The 22623-nt window shown below is 41.3% G+C and overlaps 1 protein-coding gene across 1 annotated transcript; it reads right to left on the reverse strand.

Moving 5' to 3' along the window:
- Positions 1–474: 474 nt before the first annotated feature.
- On the reverse strand, positions 475–20992 carry LOC139479701 (organic solute transporter subunit alpha-like). The gene is made up of 9 exons (XM_071262544.1): positions 20906–20992; positions 11663–11726; positions 10810–10865; positions 10099–10253; positions 8460–8533; positions 5489–5656; positions 4932–5043; positions 3674–3926; positions 475–2049 (listed from the first exon to the last, which is right to left on the reverse strand). Exons 2-9 carry the CDS (start codon positions 11683–11685, stop codon positions 1820–1822), a joined length of 1071 nt encoding a protein of 356 aa, XP_071118645.1. The 5' UTR covers positions 11686–11726; positions 20906–20992; the 3' UTR covers positions 475–1819.
- Positions 20993–22623: the final 1631 nt, after the last annotated feature.

Raw genomic sequence — 22623 nt, forward strand, 5'->3', positions numbered from 1 at the left:
ACACACGTTGATATGCATAATCTTGAATGTGAGGTTAAACCACTTTTCACCTCGTCAGCGCCAGCACCACATAACTGTAATAATGTGGCACTTAACCCATTATTGGAACACTTCTTAAAAACTGCCAGGCTTTTGGTATGTATTTTACTGTAGAAGCATCAGAAATATATTTCTTATGTCATAAAAATTGGAATTGTATCAACTCTGTGATGACTGTCTATGAACTGGTGTCCACAGGCAGTTGCCAATCTCTACAGGATTCAATTTGAAATAGGAAGAAACCGACATGGAAAGCTATTTCTGTAGCTGGAGACCTCTCATTTTCGTTATTACAAAACACTGATTGTACAATGTTTTATTACTAAATGAAAAGGGATGGTTTGTTCAAATATGAGCATTTATCTGACACTTGTTTGGGAGGACAAAAGGATACATATGTATGACCAGAATATTAAAAAAAAACACATTTTCAGTTCAAGACATGATTTACTAAATGAAATATATTAGTGTTAATATGTAACTGACAAAATGAATCTGCATTGCTCTTTAGTCTTCTGGCCTTCAAGGTAAACACTCAAAAAGCATATGCCCTCAGGCTTTTGTATGTTCTTGTCTGGGTCAAGCCCTTGGCACTTGGACTGCATACATACAGCTGGTTGGTGTTGCATTTGTCACTGGTTTCGCCAGTCTTACTTCAAGTTGAGTTCTAGGCATTTATGCCCAAAACTTTGAATTTGCTGTAAAAGCAAAGACATCGAAGGGTTTGGTCTCCAAATAGTAGCCCTTTTATTCAGAAAACTATTGATAGCTGTAAGAAAAGTCAGAAGAAAAATATTTCTGTGAAAAACGCCACAGAAATAATTGCATTATTCCCCAATTCATACCAACTTTTGCTATTCGAAGTATATCAAGACTTAATAAAGTTTTATGAAGTTTCAATATTAAATGGTTAACAACTTATTGGCACATTATTACCATCACCCGGAACAAACCCATTCCACTCTAAACCTGCGGTTGTAGTAAGCCTACACCTATGCTCGATGGAAGGTATCAACAACATCTATGTGAAAAACACACTTCATTTAGAGAAGACTACCTCAAGATTTGAAGATAAGCGATTAATGTTTACCATGCTCTGTTCACAAATATTTAGAGAAATATAGTAAAATGCTACACCGAAATGCTTGCAAACTTCCCTCTTGCAAAGGAAAGAGTTCAGTCCCACACCACATCACGGGGATGCAATGAGCTTAAGTGACAACTCTTCAAAATGTATGCAGCTATTCCAGCATTAGCATGCTTAGTGTTTTAGTATTTTAGAACCTCATTAGAAAATCTAAATGTAATCAATATGTTTAGAAAAAAATGAACAGCACACCATATAGAACTGATAGGTCAAACTACTACAACAGTTTTCTCACCTCGTTACATTTCTGAAAAAATGCTGATAAATAATGCTGCCCCTGTAAGCATTTCTAAAATGCACATACTCAAATTTGACGATCACCAATGAGTTTATGGTTTTAAGTGCATTCAGCAAATATCCTGCAATATCACGCCAGGGAACACCCGAATTGGGCTTCACACATTGAGTATCAAGAGTTCTATTCTTCTACAAGTAGTGCCTGTGAATCCCAAAGCCAACAAGTTCCATAGCCCTGGACCGTTTCACAAAGCGATCCTTGCGCTATGACTGTTGAGCCTTAGTTAAAGTAGTTACGATACGCATTTGAGAAACACTCTTCTGTATCCTGCATCCAAGTTCGCTCTTGCCATCAGTCTGAAGTGTATCAGTTCCTGTGTTCACACCCATCAACGTCTACATGTAATGAATGCTTTCCTCCAATTCCTTTCCACTGCTGGTGTATTTTGATATGTTGGTGTCATTGCTCAGGGAAGAATTTTCGTTCTTCTGTGCTTTGTCTTTGTCCTCTGGGCACATAACATCAACATCTGCGATGATCAGTGATCCATCTATCCTGCGATAAAAGCGTCGGGCAAGCAGCGCTAGCAAGAACATTTCCACAATGATAATCAGATGGTTCCAAACTGAAATTGAAAACAGAGGTAGTTAACATGTTTTCCAGTCAGGTTACAGCTTTTACCTCTAATCTCTGGAAACATACTGATGATGGTGCTATGATTTTCAATTTTGATTTTGGCGTTTCTATTGTTAAAATGGTGGAATAAGATCCTTTGGAACGCTCTACATATTGGTGACAGTATTGCAGGATATTGACTCCGAAGTATTAATACTGCAAGTCAAACAGAAAAGTAGTAATTAATGATACTTCAAGCTTTATTTGACATGTTGTTAAAGGTGAGGTGAGGTGAAATTAGGTTTAACGTCGCGTCCAAGATTATTGCACTTATATTAGCGACGTGCATGCACGTGTGTGTGTGGCTGCTTGTACTAGTCCGGACTGATGCCGATTTATAGTGCTAGCACACTGAGATACCATGCCAAGTTTAACATGAATACCCCATTCAGACACAGTATACTGACTCCGAGCCGACCAGTCCTTGTTTTAGCCCCTTAATGCCGAGCGCCAGACAGGCTAACAACAAGTACCATCTTTTAACGTCTTTTGGTATGACGTGGCCGGGTGTTGTTAAAGACATTTCCGTCACAGAGTCAGTATTGCAGGAAAAGAAAATCAAGATGACGCCCACATATGATGAACCTGCAAACATTTTACCAGTCCTGACCAAATCGTTCTGTGTTTGTTTTTTATTATCACCTTTACATATCCTGATATGCTAAAAAAGGAATACCTTCATTACAAAACTCCAAATGTAAGTGGGCTGGGTGTCATGTAGCTGTGAACAAAATAATTTCAGCTGCCACAGTGTTTGAGGAAAGCCAGAAGTGATGCAGGTCTTTGATGTTCACTTCTTATGGGTATGAAATCATCTCTGCTTCCATGAGTGAATGGGTATTTCACTGTAACTACTTTCTGCAGCAGACGTTACACTCACCATTGCCCTGAGCAGTTAAAGACAATATCGGTGAAGATTGGTGTTTGCCAGATGTGACATCTTCCCTTGCCATGCATAGTAGAAGACAGTATTGGTGTACAGGAAGGTTGTCGTTGACCAGATGTGACACTTACCATCGCCTCGTGCAGCAGAAGACAGTATTGGTGTACAGGAAGGTTGTTGTTGACCACACGTGACACTTACCATCGCCTCGTTCAGCAGAAGACAGTATTGGTGTACAGGAAGGTTGTCGTTGACCACACGTGACACTTACCATCGCCTCGTGCAACAGAAGACAGTATTGGTGTACAGGAATGTTGTCGTTGACCAGATGTGACACTTACCATCGCCTCTTGCAGCAGAAGACAGTATTGGTGTACAGGAATGTTGTCGTTGACCAGATGTGACACTTACCATCGCCTCGTGCAGCAGAAGACAGTATTGGTGTACAGGAAGGTTGTCGTTGACCAGATGTGACACTTACCATCGCCTCGTGCAGCAGAAGACAGTATTGGTGTACAGGAAGGTTGTCGTTGACCAGATGTGACACTTACCATCGCCTCGTGCAGCAGAAGACAGTATTGGTGTACAGGAAGGTTGTCGTTGACCAGATGTCACACTTACCATCGCCTCGTGCAGCAGAAGGCAGTATTGGTGTACAGGAAGGTTGTCGTTGACCAGATGTGACACTTACCATCGCCTCGTGCAGCAGAAGACAGCACTTGTGTACAAGGAGGAAGGTTGTTGTTAGCCAAAGTATTGAAGACAACACCCTGCAGACCACTGACGACAAGCACCAGCTGCATGCAGATGAACTTTGGGACAATGTTGAACACCATTAGGTGTTTCCTGGACGCTCTGAATATAAGGATCAAGCCGTACATGGCTACAAGTGTGGACACACCAGTCAAAACACTTATGTACAGGGAGGCCTGGTTTGGCCTCATCTGAAAGAGTGAGTGAGTGAGTGAGTGAGTGAGCTGGCTTTGACAATTCTTAGTGAGTGAGTGAGTGAGTTTGGTTTTACGCCGCTTTTAGCAATATTCTAGCAATATCACGGCGGGGGACACCAGAAATGGGCTTCACACATTGTACCCATGTCGGGAATCAAACCCGGGTCTTCGGCGTGACGAGCGAACGCTTTAACCACTAGGCTACCCGATCACCCCGATAATGCTTTGAAGAATATGTCAATTATACCATGGCATGTATGCTTGATGTTCGAGGAAAGCCTAAAATCTCAAAATTTGCACTTTGGTGACGCACAGGAGCAGCTAAAACAACTAATTATGTTTAACATTTTATGGTCTAAATCATTTTCTGATTAAGAGCTGATGAATGATTTCAAATCAAAACAAACTGAAACATAGCAAGATGGCGGGTATGAGATGTATTTTGAAACATAGCAAGATGGCGGGTATGAGACGTACTTTGAAGGAAAGCAAGATGGCGGGTATGAGGTGTACTTTGAAGGAAAGCAAGATGGCGGGTATGAGACGTACTTTGAAGGAAAGCAAGATGGCGGGTATGAGACGTACTTTGAAGGAAAGCAAGATGGCGGGTATGAGGTGTACTTTGAAGGAAAGCAAGATGGCGGGTATGAGACGTACTTTGAAGGAAAGCAAGATGGCGGGTATGAGACGTACTTTGAAGGAAAGCAAGATGGCGGGTATGAGGTGTACTTTGAAGGAAAGCAAGATGGCGGGTATGAGACGTACTTTGAAGGAAAGCAAGACGGCGGGTATGAGATGTACTTTGAAACATATCAAGATGACGGGTATGAGACGTACTTTGAAACATAGCAAGATGGAGGGTATAAGACATATATATTTTAAACATAGAAAGGTAGCAGATGTGATGTGTGTATTTTAAGGCAGAATCATGGCAGTTATAAAATGTAGTTTCAAACATGGCATAATGGTGGGTATTAAGAAACAGACTTGTTTGCTTACCTTTCCCTTCACATATTTGCCATCAGTCCACAACACAGCAGCCAGGAACACCAAGATAGGTCTAGCTATGGCAAATTGTAAAACAGACACCTTGATTCTGAAGAGGTTCTGCCTGAAAGAGTATAATGTCATCATCAGAAACCAGCCAAAGCTTTATTTCAGAACACAATGGATGGAGAAGTTTAGTGTTTCCTCAACACATGCATATGTCCAAATTGAGTGGATATGTGAGAACTCTTACTTTTACTATCAGGATGTCACATGAAAATACAGAAAATCAGTCGACGTTGTCCTTTTTGTGGTTAGCAGCAGTGAGGTAGGCTAGTGGTTAAAGTGTTCTCTTGTTGACCTGGGTTCTATTACGCCACCAAGTGAGACATAGCTGAAATATTACTTAAAGAGGCATTAAATTCAACTCACTCACTATGTAATTATCACTGTATCAGTTACATGTCAATATTTATTTTATCTAATCACCAAAATAACAGAGTTTAAAAGTTCATCTCAAGAGTCTTGATGGTGAATTAATAGTGACAGTGACAAATATTCCTGCTTACTCATTGACAGCTATCTTGGGGCAGCAGGGGCAGCAGACGCAGCAGCAGGCCACGGGAGGGCTGCGCAGGTTGATTGTCTCCCCTGACATGTGATCGATGAGGGCTTGCTCCCCTCCATGGTAGTGGATCAGCAGAAAGAGGAACATCTGGATACAGCGGGACAGGTAGCTGACACAACACAAAAGACACACTGCAGAAAGTCAGTCTGAGGGACCGTCGATTATTACAGAGGTGGGTGGGTCATAGGGTATCAGGGGAGGGTCAACACAAATTATGACAATCTCTAGGGAAGAAAATTATAGGCATAACCGGGGAGGTCATGAAAAAATTGAAATTTTATGATAAAATATAAAGTGCATTTTCATTTTATCTTATCAGAGAGATCATGAGAAAAAGTACAAGGAAATGGGGAGGGTCATCCAAAAATATGACAAGCATTAGGGGAGGGTAATTATTTTCTGTACATTAGTGCATAGAAAACCTCTGACCCATCCAACCCTGTAATAAATTACCGGTTTTTCTCAAAACCATTGTATTAGTGATCAAAATGACAAAAATACCAACATAACATAATTCTTGGCCAGGTGAAAAAAAGAGAAAAGTACAAAAAAGAGCACAGGAGCCCTGTAGCTCATCTATAATTTCCTTAAGTTTCACATTAGATCCGAAAGTAAAGAAGGATTTGCTAAATAAATAACAGATGTCTCTCCAAAACAGACATCCTCAAAGTATGTTAATTAAGGTATCATGTTCATTAATGGAACGTGGATAACCTGTTAAAATGCTGAGCGCCAAATTACATGTGAGCAGTGTACAAGGGCCAAATCTCCAAGTTAAAGAATTAAATGTCCATTAAAGTATTGCAATGCACCAATACTTTGGTGAACCGTTACTGGCGTGGAAAACCTAACTGTGTAATGAAGTGTACATGTTCCCTACTTTCCACGTCGTTGTCCTCCCTGATACATCATGTGACATACGAGTCAGCCTACAAGCGTCACTGACCCACATATGACTGTGTAAACCTCTAACTGCAAACACAAAGCCTAGTGAAACCATATAAACCAATGTCAGGGTGTTATCAGGCCTCAAATCGTTTCAATTTACTGGGATACGATTACTGAGATTGTTTTCCAACTTGTATTGATAGACAAGAATGTGCTATAAAAGTTAAAATAATAAAAATGTCCTAAACCCATTTGACTCAAGCAGATAACTGGTTATACTAAGGGAGTAGTCAAAATATTATTCTACTTTTACATCAGTTGTAGAATCCTACATTCTGATTGGTTTGCCAGGAGTATCGAATATACATTAGACCATGACAACCAAAGTGATCATAGAATATAATGAGCAACAGTGAACAATGACTAAATGATTGTATGGTGGAAGTGATAACGTAAACATAGCTTTCCATTTGGCGCTTCGCCAATACATCCTGTGATGTCATTTGTACCACGTCACAATGCTAAGGCTTCGTTGCTTGAAGTACATTAGGACGTCATAATAGTGATGTGTACTGTGGAAATAAATATTGCAAGGGTCGCTTCATTTTCTCAAGCTTTAAGCAAGGAAAACCAGAATAATGCTTACGGGGTATCTGCACTGAAGTTTGTATTGGCTTACACTGAACAAAGCTAAGTATTACGTTAAACGTTGTGGTTTGTGTGAATAAAAACAAACATTCGTGGAATAAAACCGATCGGCAATTATCCCTAAATTCCACCTATTAAAAACATTCGACTCAACGGATGCCCAATCACTTTGCTAGTACGAAAGAGTTCGACGCCAGTAAGCCGGTCTCCTGCTAATGCCTTTGATTTCAAATGTAATTTACAGGTATCAAATCTAAGTTCAAAACCTAAAAATTAAACAGAGTAGGTTTATGCCTTAATCAGAGTAACATCCCCGCTCTCCCTACTACCAAACACCAAGCCTTGCCTTTAAGGCTGTACTGAATGATAAGTCTATGGATGTAAAGTATTCTATCCTCATAATCAACAAGTCTATTTAAGCGGACAATCTAAGGACACCAGTCTTTTATAGGGTGAGGTGAGGTGAAATTGGGTTTCACGTCGCATCCAAGATTATTGCACTTATATAGCGACGTGCATGCACGTGTATATGTGTGTGGCTGCTTGTACTAGTCCGGACTGATGACGGTTTGAAGTGCTAGCTCACTGAGATACCATGCCGCAGTTTAACATAAATACCCCACTCAGACACAGTATACTGACTCCGAGCCGACCAGTCCTTGTTTTAGCCCCTTAATGTCGAGCGCCAGACATGGTAACAACAAGTACCATTTTTTAACGTCTTGACGTATGACGCGGCCGGGGATCGAACCCCGGACCTTCCGCTCTCCGGGCGGACGCTCTACCATTAGACCACGGAGGCGGTCCTTTTATAGGGACTTATGTATATAATCTTAGAATTATGAGTTAAACTAATTGTCATTTTCTTAGAAACTAGTGCAAGTCTACCAAACAACCTTCCTCGCGTCATATTATAGTACCCAAGCACCCACAGATAATCCTTATGTGTATTCACTTCTTTCTTTTGTGATAAAATACGCCCTGCAGACACCACATGTCAATAGCTTGTATAGCCAATGTAAATACTGCGTCTTAGCCATCCCAATTGTGAATGGATGCATTGAACATAGCGGATCCTAGGGACTCCCAATAGTTTGGTTGAATGAATCAAATACAGTGAAGCAAAATTGATGATGGCATGTTACATAGACAATTTTATTCTTGTAAGAAAAAAACTCCAAGTTCTCCATATATAATAGACTGAAGGCTCTTGAGGATGTGTAATGTTATGACAATAAAACAAATTTTGGAAATCAAGTGAAGCGTGCCATATATCAACAGCCTGTGACACCCCTACCCCACCCCCATCAACTCAATACCCTGGACTCGACAAAAGATATTCTAGTAAATCCTTATATCTATAATTTATAACTTACATGGCCGCCACCAGATCCGACAGCAAGGCGGATCGCGGTATACACACAGCTATCAGGGCTGTCACTGCAAACACCTGTTGGGAGCAATTACATGTAGTCAAATAGACATACACTTCAATCAAGTTCTACTGTGTGAATACACTTAACCTGAAATGAAGACATGGACAGAGCAATGAACAGTGAATGACATCATGAGCATCGATCCACCCAAATGGGATATGATCGCATACAGCGAGCCTGAACACTCGATTCCGTTCTGACAAGCATAGGGATAAAACCTACCTCTTACCTCGCGAAGTGCATCAAATCAGTTGAACTCATCGATTAAAACACATGCTTTGCAATTCTTGCAATCGACTGATATCCGCAGTTGCCATGTTGTTTATGAACCAGATGTCGAATTTTGATTAGGATATGCATAGACTCGTTAGTACAGCCAAACTATAACTCAGAAATTCCAGCCAAGTTCTGTAAGGGTTGAAACCGAACTTTATACTCAGTTTACACCCTTGCCTCTGGAAGATGCACCACATTTAGAAAACATATACTGGTACGAAAATGAAAATAGTAACAGATAAGGAATCACCTTATGAAATTTATACCTGAGTCATGTCAGTACCTCAACAGTGGATGAGAAACACCTGTTAAAAACAGAGCTATAAAGTTCTGTAGCTGAATCTGAACTGGAATATTTGCAATATTAGATTGACATGATAAATGTCAAAGTAAAAGGCTTAGATTAGAGGTTTGTGAGCAACTTTTACTGATACCGATTCTGAGATCATAATATCATGGGTATGAAATATGATCATGAGTTTGTTATAATACTTAATGTTTCAAACTGAAGTAACGGTTAGAAAATGGAAGTTATTCATTAAATATGCATTAATACTTAAGTATTATAATAAAATAGCTTTAATGTTCTAAATATTAAACCATAAATATATTGTCACATAAACCAAAATATTCGATAGTTTAACAATCTAAATGCCATGTAAGTTATGGCAACTAGAAAGATCAAAGACCATAACCAAGATATGCCCCAAAATGTATGGAGTCAATATGAATGCATAATGAACAATGAGAATGGTCATGACATAATTGTCAATGGCCTATGGGATGTCCAGGTTAGAATGCTGTCACAGCAAACTATGCTGGTCACAAGAGGCGACTTAATGGATGGGTTGGTTGTTGGTGTGTCATCATACCAAGTGTGTGACCCGAAGATCCAGGGTAGAATAGGTCTTCAGCAACCAATGCTTGCCGTAAAAGGCGACCGTGCTTGTCGTAAGAGGCGACTAACGGGATCGGGTGGTCAGGCTCGCTGACTTAGTTGATGCATGTCATCGTATCCCAAATGCGTGGAACGATGTTCATGAGTCAATCACTGGATTGTCTGGTCCAGACTCGATTATTTACAGACCGCCGTCATATGGCTGGACTACTGCTGAGTGCGGCGCTAAAAAACAAACAAAAAAATCAAAGGAGTGTTTCGTTGCTCGTAATATCAATCACCGGTTTGTTGTGTTCAGACTAGATTGTGTACCGTTCACCATCACATTAAACAACAAGCAAACATATGCTTCAAAGAACTTCAGGTCATCTAAAATGTACATAGAGGAACATCTTGTTAACTTACTGTTGGTAGGCAAATCATCCATATGGACAGAACCTTTGTTTTCTTTACTAAGAAGTGTTGGACTATAAACCAGGTGCTTTCCAGAAACAGGATGACATTAGCTACAGTAACCACTGCACCAACTGCAATAACAGCTACTTCCCCGGTAGATATTTCTGCAGAATACAAATCATAACATGTTTTGTTTACAAACAAAGTGTATAATCATCATGTCGTGAACTTCTAACAAATGTCCAAGAGATTGAACAGGTGGTAATCCACAGGAGATATCGGTAAATGAATGCTGTGTGTCCCTCGCTGAAGACTCGGGAATAACATCATTCATTCACTCAGGGTAGGTAATCCTTAACCATTCGTCGCTTATTGGTTATTCTCTGAGTATAACCTACTTTGTCATCTTACAACAAACACAAGGCACCTGTTGCATTTGAAAGGTGAATACTGGACACTCAAATTAACCCCATTTCGTCAAGCAATAAAGATATTGTTTATCATCTATTTGTATTTTTACATGATCCTGTTAATCCTGAAATCACATGACATACTGTATGGTAGGAAAAGGTTGCAATCAACAAGGATGGCAAGATGAATTCTAGAGAAATACTGGTAGATATTTTGGGCTCAGTCCCTTGCATTGCATTATATAATCATAGTCACCAGTACCGAAATACAATCGATAATTTAAAAGTTGTATATTGAAATATTAATTACCTGCGAAGTAGGTCTCTGAGAAAGGTACATCATCAGGACAGGGGAGTGCCACAGTACTGAAAACATACAGGCTTTCGCATTTAATCAATACTATATGAAAATAAATCTTAAACTTAAGATTTCTAAAATACTTAACTTAAATGCTCTTACGGGAATATCTAATTATGTATTGTTGACGTGAAAAGGACTTCTGTTGGAAATCTGAAAATCGATAACTTTGAAAAATTATCAGACATGTTTTAAAATGTGATATCCAGCATTTTTTCCTTCTTACGCTTGTAAGGTTGGAGTTATGGCATGATTAAATACTATCAATTTGTATCACTAAATTGAGTAAAAAATTGATTATTTTTAATACGAGTGAAAACTTAAAAATGAGCATTATATGTTTGTACTGATTTCATCTATATCTCCTTAAAGACTAGCCTGTGTAAAAAACTGTTACAAGTTCAAATATCAGAAAAAAACTTCGCAAAAAAATCTTGCTCATTTCTTAAATTGTGCAGACTCTGTTGGCACCTGCAGGCCCTTATCCTCCCTTGTCCTTTATATTTTTGTTGTATGAAAATCCTATTCTAATTTTAGCAAATGCCGAAAAAGTAAAAAATAGTCCAAAAAGCTGTCTGTTTTTTTATTGAAAGTATAACTTTAAAAAATCCTTTTAAGATTTTATATCAGAAACAGTTTCTTTTAACCTTGGATATGTGTGAACTAATACCAGAGTACCAGTGGTCCACAAGCTCACCATAAATAGGAAACATGAGTAGTGAAGATGTAAAGAGACACTCCGGAATATTTTGATTCCAACTGGTTATCTGGAAAACGGTATATCAGAAATAAGGAATTTACTTACGTGTTTGGGGCTTCAGATCCCATTTTTGAGTTTAAAGTCTCAGAACTTGATACAATTGCACCACCTGCTCCTTAAGGGAAACAATGAATGGAATTCAGGATATAAAGGTTCTTCATTGAAATTGCAAAGCCGAGTATATCATATCAGCCTCTACATACTCACACTACTTGGAGATGAGCAAACCCAATTAATAAACATCATGATAATGATACCTGAGATAGAGATAGTGAGTGAGTGAGTGAGTGAGGTTTTACTCCACTTGTTAGCAACATTCCAGCAATAGCACGGCCGTGGGACACCAGAAATGGGCCTCACACATTATACCCATGTGGGAAATCGAACCCGCTCTGTGGCGGGACGAGCGAACACTTTAACCACTTGGCTACCTTAAATACAAACAAATACTGTTCACATGTTCAAGAAAAAATACGATTTGTTTTGTTATTCGAACTTCTTCAACACTTGTATGTGTGTACATGTTATGAATGGAACGCTGTAAGTAGAGTTCGAATTATACATGAAATCGGAAATGTCACACTTGAATTTTATCTGCAGTTCCGCGTGGGAATGGTCATTTTTATTGAAGGTACTTACGTTAATTTTTATTTGATGGGTTGCCAAAATTAAACTGTGAAATGCATGAGTTTTCCCCATTATTTGCATGTTGCACTATCACAAAATGACTTTTTGTAAAATCAATCGGCATTATTGGGTGATTTTTGTTGACTGTATCTTACAGATATGATGGTCAAGATTGCCCGAAACACATCTCTCGTTATTTTGACTGAATATCATGAAAATATCATGAAAGTCTTGCGTTTTAAACGTCAGTTTAGCAGACATTCGCTATTTGTTATAATAATTGGGTAATATATACTGAACCGCAAAAGAAACGTCACCCCAAGTAATATTACATGAAAAGTTGTCAATGAAATATCTGGGTAATTTTTGTCAAAGTTTCTAAAATCTATCTTGTCCGGAAAAATTAAATTTGATGATTAAAAAACAAAGCAGATGACAATAAAACCGATCGCCTAAACGCATCACGGCAACGGCCATGGTAACCCGATGCACGTGAGTTCCGTGCAAATTGAAATGCACATGCGTTTCCCCATTTCTTGCCCCATAAAAATCCTACCAGATCGGATAACATTCATTCGTTATTGAATTGATACCACTTGCCAAGATTGACAAGAAATCAGCGACACCAAGCCCTTGGACGATTGCAAGCTGGACAAACCGCCCGACAAGAAGCCAATGCATTTCAAGTCCACGTAAGGACAATATACTGGCTCCAGCAACTGTACCAGACCACCAACACTACGGATGACCGACCACGTAGTGGAAGACCAAGGGACACCACCCGACGTCAGAATCGTCAGATTGTGCGACAGAATCTTCTAGATCACTTTGTTACTGCTGCGGAAACTGCTCCAGAGACCTTGGGGACACACCAGCGACACATAATGGGGACACCGCGCGTCGACGATTGACGAGCAGACACCTCCACTGTCACAGGCCACACCGAGGACCCATTCTGACACCACGTCATCGCCGGGATCGTCTTCAGTGGGCAACAAAGCACCAGAATTAGCGCCACCAGCAGTGGGGAAGAGTCCTCTTCTCAGACGAGAGCCGTTACTGTATCTCAACAGCAGATGAGAGAGAGAGAGAGAGAGAGAGAGAGAGAGAGAGAGTTGGGTGGAATTGGTCTTGCACAGAGGGTCGACCCTGTGGTTTTCCAGAACATCGGTCCAGGCAGAGGTAATAGCGTCACAGCAGCTCGGAACTTTGATCAAGTCTTGAGACCACACGCCATACCTCATTTGGCACGTCGCCACAAACACGACTTTCAGCCTGATAATGCGGGTGCCCACACTGCGGGAGCAACAAGAGACTTCATCTAGCAGAATGGCATCGGAACCATGCAGTGGCCTGCCCTCAGTCCCGATTTAAATCCCATGAGAACCTGTTGGACGAGATTCAAAGACGGCTGAATGACGTCAGGCGTTCCTCTGTGTGTGGGCTCAAGTGCCTATGGCCTTCATCAATCGCCTCATCCATTCCATGTATCGACGTTGCACGGCAGTCATCAATGCACATGGCGGACACACGAGATACTGACTTGTGATGCCATTTTCTCAGAGACTAGTGTTGTGTTTCACTTTACGAACATTTGACACTTTAATTTCAACCTTGATGATCAGTATTGTCACGTTTCATCTTTTCAGTATGTCTCAAAGTATGTTTACAGTGTTTGGACAACTAAGGTTATTCATATATCTATCCATGGTGACGTTTCTGTTGTGGTTCAATATAGATAAGGCACACCTAAATTGAAAATGACACACCTGAAAAAAGGTCCAGTGCCCTTGGGTACACTTGATTTTTTTTAGAATTTCGATCCCTGGGTTAGTGTTATGTCTACTTAAAAAAACAACAATGACAAATAGTTTTTAAGTCTATAAATCAACGCATAATGACATTGAGTAGACATTTACTACAGACATACTCGTAAAAAACCCAAACGCAAAGCCAGATTTGTGTGACGTTGGAAAATACATTTATACGAGGAACCGTACAAGGTGTTGAGCCAAAATGTTGTGGAGAGAACACTTGGTGACTGTAGTCATCTCAGTTATCGGTACAAAAGAAAAGTCCAAGGTGAAAGTCAGCTACAATCAATAACGCGTATGTCCCCGTCGGAATCGATAGCGGCCTGACATCTCCTGACATCCCATGGAAAAGACGAGTATGCGAATCACATCCTGGGGAATGGTAGCCCACTCGGACTGCAACGCAAAAAGCAACTGCTGCAACGTTTGGGGTTGTGGTTGACGTCGGCGTAGCCGTCTATCCAATTCACCCCACAGATGCTCTAGCGGGTTCAAATCCGGGGATCTGGAGGGCCAGGGGAGAACATTAACGTTGTTATTGTGTAGACAGGCTCATGTGATCCCTGCGGTCGAGTGTTGTCATGAATACACCGTTGCCGTTGACGCGTCGAACAGGACGTCTTGCTCGTAGACCTGCTGCTCTTGAACGGTTTCGTACGGTCTGGTCGGAGATTCTGCGCAGTCCGTGTATTTGGGATGCGGTTGAGGTGGCTGTGGTCGTCCTTTCACGTAGGTGGCGAAGTTGGATGTAGCGATCTTGGGCGGGGGATACTCTTGGTCGTCCCGACTTTGGCCGATCACGTGTTGACCCATGCTGTTGAAACCGATCCCATAGCATTGTGATGGTGCTGGGCGCTACATTGTAAACCCTGGCTACAGCTGATCGGGATTCCACTGCCTGCAAGAGGCCTGTGACGTTGTTTCTTTGTACTAAAGTCTTCTGTTAATCTTGGCATGTTGTTGAACTGTCACTGTTCGATTGACGCAGAATCCAGGTAATCAAATACCCTGCACTTTTGATACCGTTCATAGTGCTGCTGCACATGCAGTACGTTCAGCTCCATGGTCCTCTTGTCAATACACCGGGTGCGTTTTTCTGAATTGTACATGTTTCCCGACTAATGGTTCGCATGTCCTTGTAATCAATTTGATCCGGGAAATCTGTCACTGACACTATAACACATTAAACCTCTTAATTTAGCACCTCTTGGTCAGCTAATTTTGCTTTTATGGCAAAAAATATCCGTTTTGCGTTTCTTTTTTTGAAGAGAATATAAGGTACACTCGAAGAAAATGGAGCGAAAACTTAATGATCCAACACCCATGACACCCTCACGAAGATTGTCACTGTGTAAATCTATATGCCGGTACACAAACAATCGTCTCTCACCAGCTGGTGACAACACACACATATCACATGGCAGCCTAATCGGTCAACATAGTCAACTGATAAAGTAATATTACTGTTGCTATGAACTCTGGCTAGACTTGGTATTTCATGATACATAAAAGGACCTCTCATCCGCCCATCGTTCAACATAGTCGATAGATCTTTGACGCGTCATACTGAGTTTCATAACTAAAATCGGGACAAATCTCCCACTCACCCAGCAGCGTTGCCGTTAGTATTGTGCTGCACGCTTGAAACGTGATGAACTGTTATCAACGACCGGTAGCCGGAATAATTCCCTGTTGCACTTAAAATCAGCTACTCACAGTTCCGAGGGAGACTGGACATCGATGAACAAAGAAACTCGGGATCTGCGCGAGTGCTCTCCGCGTCACATGAACCTACATTGATCTCCGACGAGTTTTTGCACGAGATCACGTGACGTATGAAAGCCTGCAAGCAGACGGCAGGGGCTTCTTTCTATAGCTTCTCTGTACACAAACTTACTGAATCGTTGTATATATAGGTCGCACTATGAGTGAGTGAGTATGGGTTTACGCCGCGTTTAGCAATATTCCAGCAATATCACGGTGGGCTTCACACATTGTACCCCTGTCGGGAATCGAACCCGGGTTTTCGGCGTGACGAGCGAACGCTCTAACCACTAGGCTACCCGACCGCCCCAGGTCGCACTATGAACCCATGGGAATAGCTGATCATACTTAAAAATATATATGAATAATACATGGTTCAGGTTATGACGCAGGAATGAAGCTGCCAACCCCCTTTTTGGTTCCAGGGATTCGGGGGTCTGTTTAGAGGGAATTCGGGACTCAGCAGTTGGGTACGCAGGGCGCAAATAAAATCATGTTTGGCTCGCAGATTAAACATTTAAAAAACTGTAATGGTAAAATGTTCCTCTATGTTTGTATGTTTGATATTTTTATTCAGTTATTTAACTTCAAATCGCACCCTTTTCTCATTGCTTTGAGTGAGTGAGTATGTATTTACGCCGCTTTTAGCAATATTCCAGCAATATCACGGCGGGGGCACCAGAAATGGGCTTCACACATTGTACCTATGTCGGGAATCGAACCCGGGTCTTCGGCGTGACGTGCGAACGCTTTAACCACTAGGCTACCCGCCCGCCTATCACTGCTTTGAAGTTTGTGTTAAATCGTATTCAAGATTCAGGGGTGAGCGATGAGACTCAACGAGAAAGAAATAGATGGTATTTGGTATTCAGATGAGGAGGGGGTTGGCACCTTCACGAATAACAAATCACACTACACGCATCAAAAGACTTATGGACTAGTTCACACATATTGTGTGAAGCCAGCACTATTCCAGCTATATGACGACTGCCTCTATATAACCTTGCCTTAACCAGACAATCCAGTGATGATATAATGATCAACGATCCACGTCGGGGTACGTTGATACACCATTAGCCAAGTCACTGAGTCTGACAACCCAATCCTCGTATCACCAGCAGGGGTTGCTGGGGACACATTACAACATGGAATCCCCATTTCGTTCCCTCTAACGACTAGCAACGACTATTTGAAAACTATTAACCCTGTAGCCCTGTGGTTAAAGCGTTCGCTCGTCACGCCAACAGTCCGGGTTCGATTCCCCCATGTGTACAATGTGTGAAATCCATTTCTGGTGTCCCTTTCATGATATTACTATTATTGCTAAAAGCGGCGTAAAACCACATATACTCACCATTATTCAACCAGTCAATGAATCTGAATAGTATTCACTGGTTGAATAAATAGGTTTAAAAACTGTCAACAACACGGACATTCTCAACTCTAACAGCCTATATTCCTCACATTCCCAACTCTAACAGCCTACATTCCTAACATTCCCAACTCTCTGACTATATTCCTCACATTCCCAACTCTCCCAGACTATATTCCTCACATTCTCAACTCTCTCAGACTATATTCCTCACATTCTCAACTCTCTCAGACTGTATTCCTCACATTCCCAACTCTCTCAGCCTATATTCCTCACATTCTCAACTCTAACAGCCTACATTCCTCACATTCTCAACTCTCTCAGACTATATTCCTCACATTCCCAACTCTCTCAGCCTACATTCCTCACATTCCCAACTCTAACAGCCTATATTCATCACATTCCCTACTCTAACAGCCTATATTCCTCACATTCTCAACTCTTTCAGAATATATTCCTCACATTCTCAACTCTTTCAGAATATATTCCTCACATTCTCAACTCCCTCAGCCTATATTACTCACATTGTCAACTCTCTCAGCCTATATTCCTCACATTCTCAACTCTCTCAGACTATATTCCTCACATTCTCAACTCTTTCAGAATATATTCCTCACATTCTCAACTCCCTCAGCCTATATTACTCACATTGTCAACTCTCTCAGCCTATATTCCTCACATTCTCAACTCTCTCAGACTATATTCCTCATATTCTGAACTCTTTCAGCCTATATTCCTCACATTGTCAACTCTCTCAGCCTATATTCCTCACATTGTCAACTCTCTCAGCCTATATTCCTCACATTGTCAACTCTCTCAGCCTATATTGCTGACATTCTGAACTCTCTCAGCCTATATTGCTCACATTCTCAACTCCAACAGCCTACATTCCTCACATTCTCAATTCTCTCAGCCTATATTCCTCACATTCTATATACTCACCCCTATAAACCTATGCTTGTGGGCTCCTCAATACCCCAGCACGTCTAGTCTCTTCCAGACCCCATAGCATATATCTAATAAAAAATATCCACCCCATTTCATCCCTCATTCTACTTTACGCAGCCTTTTCTCATCACATTCTTAACTCTCTCGGCCTATATTCCTCACATTCGGAACTCTAATAGACTATATACTCACCCGTCTATAAACCTATTCTTGTGGGCTCCTCAATACCCCGTCTAAGGAACGCAACCAAGCATATCGAGTTTCCGCCAGTTGGCCACTAGTGACTAAGCTCCAAGCAGACTATATTTACACCAACCAGTACATTCGTACCTAGGGCGGTATGTAAATAGCTACACATGCACTTTAGCTGTTCATACGCTGTCAAAAACAGAGGCCGGACCACCAATACTGTGATATATTGGTGATAAATAGAGACCACTTCCTGCAAATATACCCTGTATGATTGTAGAATTTGGGATTTGGTAAGGTATAGAGAGTTGTCACTGTGCTAGCTAACAGAATAGACGCAATGTGAACGGCTTAAGCGAAATATATAGACGCCAGTGCGAAAAATTGAGGAAATACGGTAGTTAAATTAACGTCAGCCTTGAGGTCATTTGTCAAGTTTCCAACATAATAAAACCTCAAAATCTTATAGAATACAATGAGTATGCTTTATTTATACGTTATTTTGTGAGAAGGACCACTCAACAATTGATAGTATTTCATTTTTACACGCTTTGGTACAAAGTCATTAAAAGTACTTCCGTTAATTTTTATTTTTTGCCTTGCAAAAAATAAACTGTGAAATGAAAGACGTTTTCCCATTAGTTGCACGTTCCACAATCACAAAAATGACTTACTGTCGTCAAATCAATCGACATTATTGGGTGATTTTTGTTATAATATTTGGCATACCCGTGCTCGTGGGTTTCACCGAAGTGGTAAACGTCTGAGACCTGCATCACTTCGGGCTTTCCTCCCACATTTAGCTGACACGCCGTGATATAACTGGAATACTGTTAAAAACGGCTTTAAACCCAACTCACTCACTCACTATAATACTTGGGTAATATATACAAGGCACACCTAAATTGAAAATGACACACCTGAAACACAGGTCCAGCGCCCCTGAGTACACGTACTATTTTGTTCTAATTTCGAGGCCTGTGTTAGTGTTATTTCTACTTGAAGAGTGAGTGAGTGAGTTGGGTTTAACGCCGCTTTTAACAGTATTCCAGTTATATCGCGGCGTGTCAGCTTAATGTGGGAGGAAAGCCCGAAGTGATGCAGGTCTCAGACGTTTACCACTTCGGTGAAACCCACGAGCACGGGTATGGTGCTGACAAACCTAGAAACATAATCGGGGCGAACCGGGAATCGAACCCACAATCATAGGTTTCTGGTGTGCCCAAGGGACGCAACTCTGCATATCGAATCGCGGCGCCTTAGACGACTGGGCCACCCGTGCCCCCTCTACTTGAAGAAAAATGCAATGACAAATAATCTATACGTCTATACTCTCATACATTTGTGTGAGGCTTGCTTCAATTTACATCACAGGTTGAGTCTGATGTGAATCAGCAGTTGTTGAAGAATGAAAACTAAAAACGATGGTCCATTCAGTTATCTCATTTGCATAGATCTATGCTCATGATGTCAATCACTGGAATGTCCGTTCCAGATTCTATAAATATCAAACACTTGCAGAGCTTGAATATTTCTGATTGCGGCGTTTAACAACAAGCAAGCAAACAAACAAACACAAAAAGTAATTATTTCTTTTTGTCTAAAAGATTTGAATCAAAGCAATAAATAAGTGTGGCCTTTATAACAAAAAAGAATCATGAAAGTGTGAGCGCAGATAAGCCCATACCAGTGCTTATGACAGTACGAAGCAATAATAATAGGATAACAATTATCATTTGAAAATGATGTCATGAGTCAATATTTGTTCAAACCACTAATGGACATTATTACACAGTACACTCCCACAAGAGAAAGAGATATTGGCTGTCTGAAGCTCCAGGAACTGTATATACGCACACAACAGTGACTTCATGCGGACTGCAAGCACTTGGAAATATTTGTGTGCGGGTTTGTAAAGCATTTAATCCTACTTTAATTTTTCTTTTGTTTGTTTGTTTAACGCCACACTCAGGGACATTCCAGCTATATGACGGCGATCTGTAAATAATCGAGTATGGACCAGACAATCCAGTGATTGACATCATCGGCATACTTTAACATGGCAAATAAAAAATGCTTAAAACAGCTATACAAAATATGAAAATCACATCTTGAACCATCAACACATGATCATGTTGAGTAAACAAGTACTGCAGATAGATGTTTATAAGGTACACTCGCGAAAATAGAGCGAAACACTTTGTAATCATACACCCGTGACATCCTCACTACGATTGTCACTGTGTAGATTTACCGATACGACAAACAATCGTCTCTCGCCAGTGGGGACTGCACACACAGATCACATGGCAGCCCACATAGTCAACTGATGTAAGTCATACTATTGTTGACATGAACTCTGCCTCAACTTGGTTTTTCCTGAGGCATATTATGACCACTCGTCAACGGTTCGTTAAACATAGACGATAGATCTTTCACTAGTCATGCAAAGTTTTATAACCCAAATCGGGACAAATCGCCCACTCACTCAGCAGCGCTGCCGTTAGTATTGTGCTGCAGGCTTGAAACGTGATAAACTGTTATCAACGGACTATTGCACAATCAGCTACTCACAGTTCGGGAGAGAGACTGGACATCGATGTACGAAGAAACTCGCGACCTGCGAGAGTGGTCTCCGCGACACATGAACGTATTTTGATCTCCAACGAGGACTTGCACGAGATCACGTGACATATGAAAGGCTGCAAGTTCACAACACTGGCTTCTTTCTATAGCTTCTTTCTATCCGTTTAATCGTTGTATATGTGTATATATATATATAGGCTGTATGTTGAATCCATGGGAATATTCGGTCATACTTGATAATGAATATGGATATAAAATGGTTGATGTTGTGACTCAGGAAGAGGCTGCCATCCCCCTTTTGTTACGAGGGATTCGGGGGTCTATTAAGAGGAAATTTGGGACATAGCAGTGGGTGGGGTGGGGTGGGGTGGGGTGGGTGGGAGGTGGGGTGAGGTGAGGTGGGTGGGAGGTGGGTTGTGGTACGCGGGGCGCAAATAAAATCGTGATTCGTTCGCTCGTCACGCCAAAAGTCCGGGTTCGATTCGCCCATGTGTACAATGTGTGAAGCCCATTTCTGGTGTCCCCCTTCGCGATATTACTATTGTTGCTAAAAGAGGCGTAAAACCACCTCTCACTATTCATTCAACCAGTCACTGAATCTGCATATCATTCACTGGTTGAATATATAGTTTTAACAATTGTTGACAACATAGAAATAGATGGACTGTGAGGCTGTGAAGTGAAAGGTTCAATTAGGTCTCCGACAGTAACCGACAGTAGCCGGTTGTCGATTTTTTGGCCTGTTTTTTTACGTTTTAGTCATGTTTCTGTGGTCTCGGGAAGACAGCGCCGGAGTAAGTAGTAAGTAATCATAGCCTCCGATCCAATCCTCCCAAAGTCTTGTCTCTCTTCCAGACCCCATAGCATATATCTAATAAAACATCCACCCCATATCCCCATCCCAACTCTACCAGCCTATACTCATCCCATTTTAAACTCTATCAGCCAATACTCATCGCCCTTCTACAAGCCTATGCTCATACAGTTCTCAGCTCCCGAAAATGAGATGCTTGTGGGGTTCTTTAATTCCCGAGCACGTCTCAGGAACGCAACGAAGCACACCGAGTTCCTGTCAACTGGCCACTAGTGATCGAGCTCCATGCAGTCTTTATTAAAAGAGTACACAAAGAATCGTCTCTCACCAGCTGGTGACAACACTCTCATATCACATGGCAGCCCAACCGGTCGACATAGTCAACTGACATAACTAATATTCTTGTTATATGAACTCTGGCTAGACTTGGTATGACATTAGGCCTAAATGGACAACCCCACCCCGCAAATCAACAGTTCGTCAAAAATAGACATAGATCTTTCACGCGTCATGCTAAATTTTATAACTCAAATCGGGACAAATCTCCCACTCACTCAGCATCAGCAGCGCTGCGTTAGTATTGTGCTGCACGCTTGAAACGTGATAAACTGTTATCAACGACCGGTAGCCGGAATAATTCCCTGTTGCACTTAATATCAGCTACTCACAGTTCCATAGAGACTGGACATCGCTGTACGAAGAAACTCGCAGTCTGCGCGAGCGCCCTCCGCGACACAATAGCAGGATCACGAGGAGTACATGAGATTTTATGCGTCCCGCCTCCGGCTCGTGGTATAAAACGTAACGCGGGACGCATGAAACCAAATGTACCCCTCGTGATCCCGCTACAACAAATTTATCTTACCGACATGTTTTAATGTGACATTGTCAA

The sequence above is a fragment of the Haliotis cracherodii genome, unplaced genomic scaffold (assembly GCF_022045235.1).
Source record: "Haliotis cracherodii isolate W230 unplaced genomic scaffold, xgHalCrac1.p SCAF_4, whole genome shotgun sequence".
Classification (NCBI taxonomy): Eukaryota; Metazoa; Mollusca; class Gastropoda; order Lepetellida; family Haliotidae; genus Haliotis; species Haliotis cracherodii.